The sequence below is a fragment of the Hydra viridissima genome, unplaced genomic scaffold (assembly GCF_058129835.1).
Source record: "Hydra viridissima isolate aposymbiotic clone 2 unplaced genomic scaffold, HvirCarnegie_v1 scaffold_2, whole genome shotgun sequence".
Classification (NCBI taxonomy): domain Eukaryota; kingdom Metazoa; phylum Cnidaria; class Hydrozoa; order Anthoathecata; family Hydridae; genus Hydra; species Hydra viridissima.
In genome coordinates, this window is record NW_028324301.1 from 1,891,341 (window position 1) to 1,904,158 (window position 12,818).

At 35.1% G+C, this 12,818-nt stretch overlaps 2 protein-coding genes across 2 annotated transcripts; both read left to right on the top strand.

Annotated features, from left to right (window-relative positions):
• Positions 1-6,075: 6,075 nt before the first annotated feature.
• On the top strand, positions 6,076-8,911 carry LOC149891521 (uncharacterized). The gene is made up of 5 exons (XM_090077181.1): positions 6,076-6,370; positions 6,626-7,030; positions 7,175-7,535; positions 7,695-8,551; positions 8,898-8,911. The coding sequence occupies exons 1-5, from the start codon at positions 6,076-6,078 to the stop codon at positions 8,909-8,911; spliced, it is 1,932 nt and encodes a 643-aa protein (XP_089933307.1).
• A 110-nt stretch (positions 8,912-9,021) lies between these two features.
• Positions 9,022-9,630, top strand: LOC149891522 (uncharacterized). Its single transcript, XM_090077182.1, has one exon. It carries the CDS (start codon positions 9,022-9,024, stop codon positions 9,628-9,630), a length of 609 nt encoding a protein of 202 aa, XP_089933308.1.
• The last annotated feature ends 3,188 nt before the right edge of the window (positions 9,631-12,818 follow it).

Below are 12,818 nucleotides of genomic sequence, written 5' to 3' on the forward strand. Positions count from 1 at the left end.
AAACGGGTCTTGAAGTGGCAGAATTGTTGAAAAAGATTTTTGGTGAAAGAAAATGCGTCAAATTGTGGGTAGATAAAGGAAAAGAGTTTTACAACAAGCACGTGAGAGCGTTGGGTGTGCAATTATACTCCACTGAAAACGAGGAAAAAAGTTGTGTTGTCGAGCGATGGAACAGAACGATGAAAGAGAGAATGTTTAAATATTTTTCAGCCAACAATACCAATAAATACATTGACGTATTAGATGAGATGGTGAAAAATTACAACAACACAAAGCACTCTTCTATCAAAATGACACCAGTGGAAGCTAGCGATGAAAAGAATAAAGGTAGGGTATGGTGGAATATGTATGGAAAGGATCAAACATTACCAGCAAAACCGAAATTTTCCATGGGTGATCAAGTGCGAATCGTAAAAAAGAAGTCTCATTTTGAAAAGGGGTATACACCGAGATGGACTGAAGAGGTTTTTACCGTGTCAAATGTTCAGCATACGAATCCGCCCACGTATAAAATCGCTGACGCTAACGGTGAAGAAATTCAAGGCACCTTTTACGAGCAGGAGATGCAAAAGACGCATCAAGACATATTCAGAATTGAAAAAATCATTCGCAAAACCAAGAGCAAGTCGTTAGTCAAATGGTTGGGATATCCAGACTCGTTTAATTCATGGGTAGATAATAATGAATTGTTAAGTTTGCAAAAATGATCTAAAAATTTATTTTTAATATGTAAAATGCATGCTCCTCACAAGTTTTTTAGAAATGTTACCTCAGCAGAAGTCCACAGTTTGGATTTGCAATTAAAAATTTTGGAAGAGAGGGTTAGAGAGTTGGAGGAAAGAAGACCAAACAACATTATTGTGTCTACGAAAACGTTAGATCATCCACCTTATTTCAACGTTAACGAACAATATGAGATTTTTGCCCAGAAAGACATTAAATTTGCTGCTCTCTCACATACAATGATAGCTTTATCCATTGGGCTGAATTTGGAGAAAGGTGTTGCAGTGATAACATTAATGAATAAAATTACTGATCAATTGAATTATAGAAAAAACGAAGTTATTATTTCAGAGTCTGTAGATGATGTTATTATGGACGTGAATAGTAACAGCAAACAGGACGTGATTGTTAAAAAAGGAGAAAAACTTTGTAAGATTAGTTACATTGATTTAAAATAGTTTTTTCGCTTAATAAAAATGGAAATATTGAATGAAAAACTTTATCCAGTTCTTCCATCAGCTCCTATAGATGAAGGAGGACATGTTTATAGGCTTCAGAAAATAAGCGAGATTCAGAAAGAGATAGAGAGTGAAAAAGCAAAGCGAGTTCATCTAAGCAAAAAGTACCATCGCGTGTTTAGAATCATTTCGAATGTGGACAATGTGATGCAAGGATTATGTATAGCACTAGGTGCGACTGGAATAGGGCTTTTGTCTACGATTATTGCCAGTCCAGTAGCGATTGCGTGTGAAGGTGTGGCTATTGGCATGGGGTTTTTATCGATTGTTGGAGGTCAAGTCAACAAAAAGATGGTATTAAAAGCGGAAAAGCATGAGAAGATCAAAGTGTTGGCTGAGTCGAAATTGAACACCATCAGCGAGCACATTTCCAAAGCGTTGATAGACGGAAAAATAAGCGATTCAGAGTTTCAATTGATTCTTGGTGAGCTTCAAAAATTTAAATCCTTGACGGTGGAAATACGAACCAAAACCAAAAAGGGAATAGATGAAGTTACTAAAGAAAACTTGATCCAAAAAGGTCGAGAAGACGCGATTCAAACGTTTAACAATTTGTTTAAAAAAGGATCAACGTAGTCGTAAAAACCAATTTATGTTTTTTTTTCCACGTATTTTAAAAAGATGTTTTTCTTTAAAATACAAGACCTGAATAAAAGGGATGAAATTGTGAAAGAAATTAATGACAGACGAAAGAGGATTTATCAGAACAGCGTGAATGACAACATTTCAGATACGAATTTTCAAGCTGATGTGAGCAAGCTTTACAAGCCTCTGATTGATAGCAATGAAAAGATGATCAAAAGCCTGTCAGTCGATCAAAAAAAGAAAAGACCTTTCGAAGTGAACAAAGTTGGAGATAAAATGTACATTGGAAAAATGGAGGTTGAAATAGATGGAAATGATATCATTGTCGGTGAAGAAAAGTATAATGGAACAAAAGGTCTTTGGGAACTGATGACTGAATTAACAATACCAAAGAGCTATACCGATGAAGATTTGCAAAATTATGAAAAAATTTTAATGGATAGTGATGCTATAAGATCTGATTCGCAACCGCATAAACCGAAATCATCAAGAAGACCAAAGTATCAGCAACTTATTGCTCCTATTTGGGAAAAAATGATGCGTATTGAAAAAGGTAAAAAAGGTCGTGGTGTCATTATTCTTCCAGGTAATCCTAATGCGTTGGTAGAAAAGCTTGAATTGAGTATTGCTGCTTGGCATGCTGGGAATACAGGATCAAGAAATGTGGCTGTTGCTATTTGCGATGAGCTGTTGAGACAAGGAGAGATTAATAAAGAGGAATATAAATCGTTAATGAAGGCTATTGATAAAATTATTTAAAAAAATTGTTTTATTTAAAAAAAATGCTCATTGTGAACAAAAGAAGATATGTGAAAAAGAACGTTGTTGGTGGAGGTGGTATTGTAGACATGATTAAAAATTTCATAAAAAGAGCAGCTGCGTCAAGTGTATCAAAAGCAACAGTGAATTTGCTTAAAAATGCTGCTACAAGTAAAATTGGGCAAGAAGCGATTACAGCTGCAAAATCTGCTGGGACAGAGTTAGCCCTTTCAGCCATCTCCGCTGCTAAAGACGTGGCTATTGATAAAGGTAAAAAGACCATTGAAAAATTAAAGACTGGTTCATCTATTCAAATTAAGAAAATGTCTAAAAAGAACGCGATTCGAATCCAAGACCTGGTGAAAATGGGGCAGGGCATGAAAATAGTATGAAGATAGCATTTTGTTGCGATGACTTGCAATGAGAGACATTTAAATGAATTAAATAATTTTTTTTATTATATAAAAAATGATAAGTACTGAGCGATTAAGAGTTACTGAGAACCCAGAGTATGATATTGGTATTGAAAAAGTTGATTTTTTTGAGTACCTTCCAACCAATCTCGATTTAAATTCTTCAGGCACGATTACTTTTGAGATTGACTGTCAATCGATTCAAACAGTACCATCAGAGGCTTACATTCTTATTGAAGGAGTGTTGAAAAAGAGCGATGGAACCTTTTATGATGCTAAAGACAACATTGCACTGGTGAACAACGCTTTGATGTATTTGTTTAATGATGTGACTTATGACTTGTCGGGAGAGCAAGTGGAAAGAGTGATGTATCCAGGTCCAGCCACCACCATACTTGGATTGATGAAATATCCTTATGGATTTCAGTTTGCTGATGGATTAAAACAGATGTGGTATATGGATACGTCAAATCTTGTTGGAAATTCAGGATTCAATGTTAGACGAGACCACTTGTTTGCAGACACTACATCCGTTGGAGCTTTTTCGTTTAAAATTCCGTTGAAACACATTTTTGGATTTTGCGAAACCTATGACAAAGTTGTTTATGGGTTTAGGCATACCATCACCTTTACAAAGAAAGAATGTGATGATGCGATTTATAGAGCGGAGAGCGTTAGTGGAGGAATGATCAACCTTAAAAAATTCAGACTTTATATGCCTCGCGTTGAATTGGATATTTCGAAAAAGACTGATTTCATGAATTTAATAGCTCAAAAAATCCCCATTCAAGTGCCTTATAAATCAAACAAATGTGAAAGACAGCTTATTCCAGCCGGTCAAACAGAATTTACCTGGTCGCTTGGAAGAGTTACTGACAAAAGCATTCCAAGATTTATCTTGTTCGGACTTCAGACAAACAGAAATTCCAGTCAAACAGTTAATCCATCACTATTCGACCATTGTGATGTTAGCAATTTTTACGTGACTGTTAACGGAATAAAGTATCCAAATTACAATTACGACTTGAATTTTGGAGAAAAGAGAGTGGTCATGGCTTATTCAGATGCGTTCTCTTTTGATGAAAAATATTACGGCACAAATGAACTTGTTTGTCAATCTGGGTTAAGCTTGCTTGAATATATAAAATTATATCCGTTGTTCTTTGTGGATATCAGCAAGCAAAAAGAAAGAGTGGCGTCGGAAACAGCTGAATTAGTGGTAAACCTTAAATTTCGAACTTCAACTATTGCAAATACAGTTATTTTTGCAGTGGTGATCTCTGATAAATTGCTTAAATTTGTTTCAGATGGAATCAACATGACTGCTGTTTATTAAGTTTATTGAGATGTCTTTTCAGGAAAAATTGAATTGACTTAAAAAAAAAATCTTGGTATAATAAAATGAGATATACAACATCGTATTTGAAAAATTTGTTGAATGAAAACGGCGTTAGTAAAACAGCAGATGATTTAATAACGTTGATGATGCTTGCGGTTGAAAATAATTTGATCAGTAAAGATGAGATTTTAGAAAGAGCAAAAGAAAAAAAAGTAAAGCCTCCTCCAAAAGAAAAAAAACCTGTTGATCCGAAATGGGAATGGCTTAGTTTAGTTAAGAAAAAGCCCATCACTGTGAGAATAACCAACATTGAAACGGGTGAGGTGACTGAATACAAGTCTCTTTACAAAGCGATGGCAGGAACTGGACGTGGATGGAGATATTTAGAGCGTCGAGATGGAAAGGTGGATGATGGAATCAAGATTGAATTTTTAAATTCTGAAAAGCTTGAAAAACGTAAAAAGCAGCAAAATTGATTTTTTAACTTTTAACATGTTAAAAAATTGACTTAAATAAAATTCTTGGCGTAAATAAAAAGATGGAGAGGAAGTATGTGATTGAATTTGATACCATGGGTCGTGCGCATCTGTTTGATGAAGAAAAAGAAATTCATGCGGCTGGATGCGAATTTACTGCACATGACGAGTGGGGAAGAAAGTATACGATTAGATTTGATGAAATGGGTCAAGCACATGTATACGACTCAATAAGCGAAATTTTTGCCAATTATCTTGTTTCATAAGTTTTTAATTCTCCCGCGAAAAGAATTAAAAAACGGTAAAAACTTTTCGAAGAAGAAAATATGCTGAAAGTGTGCCAAGATTTAAAAAAATTGAATTGACTTAAAGAAAATCTTAGTATAATAAAAATGAGTATCTATTCTTCAAAACCAGAATTAATTGCTAAAGAGCGAAAACTTGAATGCATCGAAAAATATTTTCTTTCCCTTAATAAAATGGGTGATAAAACTGATGCTAAAAAGCAAAAAGCAAAAACTACCGCCAAAGAGCGAAAAATTGAAAGTGGCTTAAACAAAAATCTTTCCGTAATAAAAATGGAAAGTAAAACTGTGAAAGAATTAAAAGAAATTGCTAAAGAGGAGAAAATAAGAGGATACTCTAAAATGAGAAAGGAGGAACTTATAATGGCTTTGCAGCCTCCTAGAGTTGTCTCTGCTCCTGCTGCTCTTCGTAGACGAACGACTGAGGCAAGACCTTTGCCTGAAAGACCTACCGTGGTGAGGTTTGTTAAACCACCTGTAAAAGTTTCTGTAAAACCGACAAAAGTTTCAATAAAGCCGACAAAAGTAAGGTTTGCTGTTGGTTCTGAAAGACCTGTGCCTGCCCCAAGACCTGTGCCTGCCCCAAGACCAAGGTCTGACGACTTGATTTCATTCGAACCTTCTGCTCTCTTGCAAAATAGGATGATAAGAGATGAACCCTCTATTCTTAACACACCGGTTATCGATTCAACAAACGTTATTACACCTAGACCGGTTCCTGCTCCAAGACCTTTATTTTCAAGTCTGACGGCAGTTTCAAAAAGTGTGGCGTCCTATGTTAAAACTAAGTTTAATGATATTAAAGAATGGATAGATCCCTACGTTCCTGAAGTAGTCAAGAAGAATGTAAACGAATCAGTGAAACAAATCGATGAAAAGATAAAGTCTATCAAATCACTTGTATTAAAAACAGTGTATAAACCTCTCGCGCCAAAACCTTTTACAGTAAAGTTTAATATGACTAAGCATTCAGCAGAGCGCTCCACCAGACTGTTTTCATACGAGCCGTCTTCTCGATACCAAGACATTGTTCCTTTTTTAAACTTGGTAAGGGAGTCTGCTATTCAAACCATGGAAGGAGAAAGAAACACAAAGGTAAGAATTGTTTTAGTCTGTGAAATGACTCGCGTAAGCATCTTAACAGGTGAGGAAACTACTCAGACGGCTAACTTTTCATCTAATGCGCAAAGATTATTGGAGGGTGATGATGTGAGAGCGCTCATGACTGAAATGGAAGAAAAAATCTTGGAACGTAGCGCTAATTACAACAAGATGGGATCCAATTGCGTCTTGTCCAAGATTTTGAGGATGGATATAAGCTTTGTTGATTATGAACCTTTCAAGGGCTCTTCCTACATGGAGCTGCCTCTCAAGTTGAAAAACAAAAAAGCCATCATCAACATGAAAAACGATGACGATCAATGTTTCAAGTGGTGCGTCACCAGAGCTCTTAACATGAAAAATAAAGACAACGAAAGAATTGACAATGATCTTATTTTAAAATCAGAAGAGCTGAATTGGGATGGAATGGAGTTTCCTGTCAAGATCGCTCAAATTAAAAAGTTTGAAGTGAATAATCCTGACATCAGCGTGAACGTCTTTCACTATGAAATGAATAAGCCTCAACCTATGCAAATATCCAAATTTCATGATCGAAAACACTGTGTTGATTTGTTGTATATTTCAAACAAAGACAACAGCCATTACTGTCTCATTAACAATTTCAGTCGGTTTGCCGGCTCCTCAACAACAAAAGGAAAAAGAAAACTTCATTTTTGCAGAAATTGCATGCATGGTTATGACCAAGAAGAAAAGCTTCAAATTCACAAAGGATACTGTTATGAGAACGCGCCTATGAGAATCGATCTTCCAAAAGAAGGGTCGACCCTTGAGTTTAAAAACTACAACAATAGTATGAGAGTTCCGTACTGCGTCTATGCCGACTTTGAAAGTTTCATCAAACCTATCGATGACAACACTGAATATAATAATAAAGAATCGTACACCAAAAAATATCAAAAGCATGTTCCAAGCTCGTTCAGCTATTATATCATAGGACCTGATGGTTTAAAAATTAAATCTTTTGAGTATACAGCCGAAAGCGATAAGGATGACGTAGGTAAAAAGTTTGTTACCAGTCTTGAAGCTGACTTTATAAAGATTTGCTGTGATAGTTATTCACTTAAACAACAATGGAAGAATAAGCCAATAAAGACGGATGACGACAAGAAGAAGTATGAAGCTGCAACCGAATGTCACATTTGCAAAAAGGATCTTAATGGTGACAAAGTGTGGGATCACTGTCATTTGACTGGAAAATACCGCGGTGCTGCTCATGATGCTTGCAATAAAAAATATCGAATTCCAAAATTCATACCAGTCATTTTCCACAACTTGTCTGCCTATGACAGCCATTTGTTCATCAAGAGATTAGGCGGAAAAAACGGAAAACTCAATTGCATACCCAACAGCGAAGAAAAATACATCAGCTTCTCAAAAAGCATCAAAGTGAGAGATTCGATTGATAAGAAAGGTAATCCGAAAAAAGTGTATAGAGATTTAAGGTTCGTTGACAGCTATAGGTTCATGCAAAGCTCGTTAGCAGATTTGACTAGCAACCTTGTTAAAGATTTGTGTGAGGAGTGCTCTAAATTAGACCCTAAGACATGCAAAAAGGACTGCCTTGATAAGAAAGGTAAAAAATGCAAGTGCAAAGACAATTGTAAAGACTGCGCTCATAGAAGATTTAAAAAAGGAGACATCATTAGCAAACATCTCAATTCATTCTACAGCGGAGAACAAAGAAATTTGCTGCTAAGAAAAGGCGTTTACCCTTACGAATGGGTGGACTCGATTGAAAAGTTTTCCGAAACGCAATTGCCATCCAAAGAAGCTTTTTATTCTAGACTAGATGATAAACACATCAGCGATGAAGACTACGCGCATGCACAAAACGTTTGGAAAGTATTTGGATGTGAAACCTTTAAAGATTACCACGAGCTATACAACGAGTCTGACGTGTTGAATCTTGCCGATGTCTTTGAAAATTTTAGAGACACTTGCATGGAATATTACGGTCTCGACCCTCTTTGGTATTACACCTCTCCTGGTTTGGCTTGGGACGCTATGTTAAAGGAAACTAAAATTGAGCTGGACTTGATCACCGATATTGACATGCTCAACATGATCCAAAAAGGAATACGCGGTGGAATCTGCATGATCTCGAATCGACTTGGAAATGCCAACAACAAATACATGCCAGACTATGATCCTTCACCACCATCGAAATTCATCCAGTATTTAGACGCCAACAATCTTTATGGATGGGCCATGAGCAAACCTCTACCTGTTAGAGGATTCAGATGGATGAATGATCTTCAAAATTGGCGTAGCATGCCATGCATACTTGAAGTTGACTTGAGCTATCCTGAAAGTCTTCACGATTTACACAACGACTATCCTTTGGCTCCTGAAAGATTAAAAATTAATAAAGTGGACAAGCTTGTTCCAAATTTAAACAATAAAGAAAAATACGTAGTCCACCATGAAAGCCTAAAACTCTATGAACGATTGGGTTTAGTCATCACTAAAATTCATCGAGGAATCACCTTTGAAGAAGAACCTTTCATGAAACCATACATCGATGGCAACACCACGAAAAGAACAAAAGCTAAAAACGAGTTTGAAAAAGAATTCTTTAAACTCATGAACAACTCCGTCTTTGGAAAAACCATGGAAAACATTCTAAAGCACGTTGATATTAAACTGGTTACCACAAGAAAAGAAGTCTTAAAATTATCCAAAAATCCTCGTTATGATTGGTACAACATTTTTGATGAAAACCTCACTGCCATTCACATGAAGAAAACACAAGTCACTTACGATAAACCAGTTTACTTAGGAATGAGCATCCTCGACATCAGCAAGACTCTCATGTTTGAGTTCCATTACGACTACATCAAACCTAAATACGGTGATAAAGCCAAGTTGCTCATGACCGATACCGACTCGCTCATTTATGAAATCGAAACGGAAGATTTTTACGAAGACACTGCTGATGATGTTGAACCCAAATTTGACACGAGCGACTTTCCAAAAGACCATCCTGCTATTCAAAACGTTGGATTCAAAGTAGGCTTAAATAAAAAGGTTATCGGCAAGTTCAAGGATGAGACCGGTGGTAAACAAATCACACAGTTTGTCGGGCTTCGACCTAAGCTCTACTCTTATTACATCCTTGAAGAAAAAGAAGATGAAGATAAAGAGCAGAAAAAATGCAAAGGGGTCAAAAAGAACGTTGTCAAAAATAAGATTACTCATCAAGACTACTATGACTGCTTGCAGGGTAAACAAGAAAAGCTCGCCACCATGAACGTTTTCAGATCTCATCTTCACGACGTTTACACTGAAGAAATTAACAAAGTCGCACTCAGCGCTAACGACGACAAAAGAATTATCTTAGATGACGGAATTCACACCCTTGCCATCGGTCACTACAAAACAAGGAATTAACATCTTGAAGAACTGGTATACAAATAACATGATTATTTTTATACTTCTTCTTGATTTTTAAAGACGACTGTATTGGTTTTGTCATGATATGAAGTGTTCGCCATTTTTTTATGCATCCTTAAGTATGGGAATGGGTCAATGCGCCAGAACCCGCTTTTCCTTATATATTCTGGACTAAAAAAAACAATATTAATACAAAGAATTTCACTCAGTAAAATTAATTTAATAAAATAGTATCGTTAGAAAGTTGATTGTTTGATAATTAAAGAAAGCGTTATTAAACAGTTGTCAAATTCATCGGTCATTAACCGGATAAAATGATACTTTAATTAATATTTTATGCTTAACCTAATAGATATTTCTGCTGATGAACACGTGTCACTGTTCCCCAAAGCTGTATTTAGCCTTAACCTCATGACCCGAGAAAATCCTTTGGGTTAAAGTTCTTTTGATAACATTTAATAACAAAAGTCTTTGTAAATGATTGGCATAAGAGCAAATTAAGTCGATGCTTTACATGTATTTGGCATTGAAATCTGCTAAACAGTGTTTTAATCTTGTTCTGTAATTTGGATTTGTGGAGTCAAATTTAAATCAATCCCAATAAGCTCAAGAAGTTTGGTGGAGGACTTCAGTAGCCTGTTCACTGTAAATTCCAAGCGAGAATCCTTTTCTCTGAATGAAATGCTCAACATGATAAAAGACAGCATGAGCTTTTGGGGTTGTGTTAAGGTTGGGTGAAAGAAATGATGCTTTGAATTCTTGAGTTTTTTTCCTTGATCGTTGAGACGCAATTTGTTTCCAAAACAAGATTTAACAACATTTTTAAACCTTTGTTTTCAAACTATTTTGCTGTTTTGATATCTTTTCCGGTAATGACATAGTTATTGTAAGCTTTTTTGAATGATCCAATTGTTCTTAGGGACCCTGCTAGATGCAGGTCTATAGAACTGATGTCGCACCAGCAGCACGGATGCAAGCCTGAATGCCACATATAATGTTTGCAAGTTTCATATCGCATGATAAAAAAAATTGTAGCTCATCTGCATGCACAAGATCTATTAAAGTTTTGACATAAATTTCAGGTACACTGGAAACTTTAGAACAGTTTTGGCAAAATTTTTTGAGGATATTGATGTTTCTGATTCAGAAGTGTCTGAGCTGGATCAGATGTACATAAGTCTTTTCATAACATCTTTTTTGTCTTCATTCTTGAAACTTTACGTGAACTTTTCGAGCTTCAGAACAGTGTCATAGACCTCCCTGATACTTTTGCATTGAACAACTGTTTTCAAATACTTAGTACCTTTCTCTGAGTCACACATCATAGATGTTATTTCAAAATCATCAAGATAATCTTTGGTTAATTTTTCATGGAAATTTGTTTCAACTAGTTTTTTACCACTTATGTTATTTAACGTGGATGCCAGTTGAAACATTTTGTTGTGAGACAAACCAGTATTGATTTGAACTTGCACCATATTTTCTTCTGTAATGCTTGAACTTGCTACTTTCTACTTTCTACTACTTTGCTACTAGCTACTTTCAGCTGTTTTTGATGATCCTAATAAACAAATAAAATCAAAGAAAAAAAAATTAAAAACAATTTAAGGTGATATGAAATATTTTGTAATAAATTACATTTGTACCTTGAATTGGACTGGATATAAATTTCCACCAGAAGCTTGACGGAGATAAATTGTTCCCTTTGGAGAAGCTGGAGCTGTACAGAGAACATGTTTGGCAATAGTTTCAGAAGCCACCTGGTTTTTGATGCTAATTCAAATAGATTTTTCTGAAGTGTTGATTTTTTTACAGAAATGAGGCTTGCCTTCCTGACACTAGTCAGACTGCTTGAACAACGTTTCTCTACCTTTGGCAGTTCTTTTTTTTTGTCTGAATTGTTTGTTACAGTGATTAATCTTCTGATAGACAATCTGCAACTTTCACAAACACATTTTGGGATAAAGGCATCTTTAAAACCAATATTTTTTTTCAAAACTTCAAATGATTTTTCCCTAATAATTCAGTTAATTCACGTTGAGCCTTTTTAAAACAAATAAAACAGAAAACTCTTTGGTTTCGTATCAGAGGCATTTTAATGAATGATGCATTTTTGTTCAAAACTTATAATTATAAACCTTAAAACGCGAAGTACTCTTATTAAATAGTTAATCTTCTAAAATTACTGCCAGATCGATAAGATATTTTCCCTATATCTTAAATACTAATTATAACAGAATCAGGTTGTATCTACAGCACAATGTAAAAATGCAAAACTGAGTTATTATATGGGTCATAAAACCACCTAATTTTAAGTGAAACTTTAAATGCAATTTTCTCTGGCACAATTTAATGCCTGATTTTAAAGTTTATATTTTTGTAAACTGAAAGTTGTACTCTTTCAACAACCCAAAGCATTTTCTCGGGTCGTTAGGGCAAAATACAATTTTGGGGAAAGTGGTGTCAATCATTATGACAAGTTTTCAGCATGTTATATTGACAATGATTTTTGGATACATGGCACATTCTGTCCCACTGTGCAAGGTTTTGATTTTATGGAAAAATACATTCTTATCTATTTATTTTCTCTATACGAAAAAAAAAAAAAATTTAAATCGATGCTAAAATTGTAAAACAACTTAAAAAATGTTTAACAATCAAGGTCATTTGTAATCACGAAAATTTATTTCCTCGTTTTTTCTAATCACAAAGATACTTTCACAGGATCTTCGTTTTTAATTTATTTCCTCGTTTTTCTAATCACAAAGATACTTTCACAGGATCTTCGTTTTTAATTTATTTCCTCGTTTTTCTAATCACAAAGATACTTTCACAGGATCTTCGTTTTTAATTTATTTCCTCGTTTTTCTAATCACAAAGATACTTTCACAGGATCTTCGTTTTTAATTTATTTCCTCGTTTTTCTAATCACAAAGATACTTTCACAGGATCTTCGTTTTTAATTTTTTTACTAGAATCGTAGTGTTTAGCCGTAGTAAGTTTTATAACATCGACTCCAGTACAAATACCACACGATTATCATAGATCATCATAATGCCAACCTAGCTGACCCAAGAACGCCACTTATATGGGGCGATCACGTACACATCAAAGTACCCTGTAATGCAAATTTCGAAATCTTTTAATTTTGTCCGTGGAAAATAATTTAATTTGAATGTTCAAAT

What these genes read in the sequence shown, in the direction of transcription:
- LOC149891521 (XM_090077181.1), top strand. Translation starts at nt 6,076, where the DNA reads ATGACTAAGCATTCAGCAGAGCGCTCCACCAGACTGTTTTCATACGAG. An exon ending in GTTTAAAAACTACAACAATA is followed by an intron (nt 7,031 to 7,174) that starts GTATGAGAGTTC and finishes ATTATATCATAG; the next exon opens with GACCTGATGGTTTAAAAATT. An exon ending in TCTGCCTATGACAGCCATTT is followed by an intron (nt 7,536 to 7,694) that starts GTTCATCAAGAG and finishes GTTCGTTGACAG; the next exon opens with CTATAGGTTCATGCAAAGCT.
- LOC149891522 (XM_090077182.1), top strand. Translation starts at nt 9,022, where the DNA reads ATGAGCATCCTCGACATCAGCAAGACTCTCATGTTTGAGTTCCATTAC.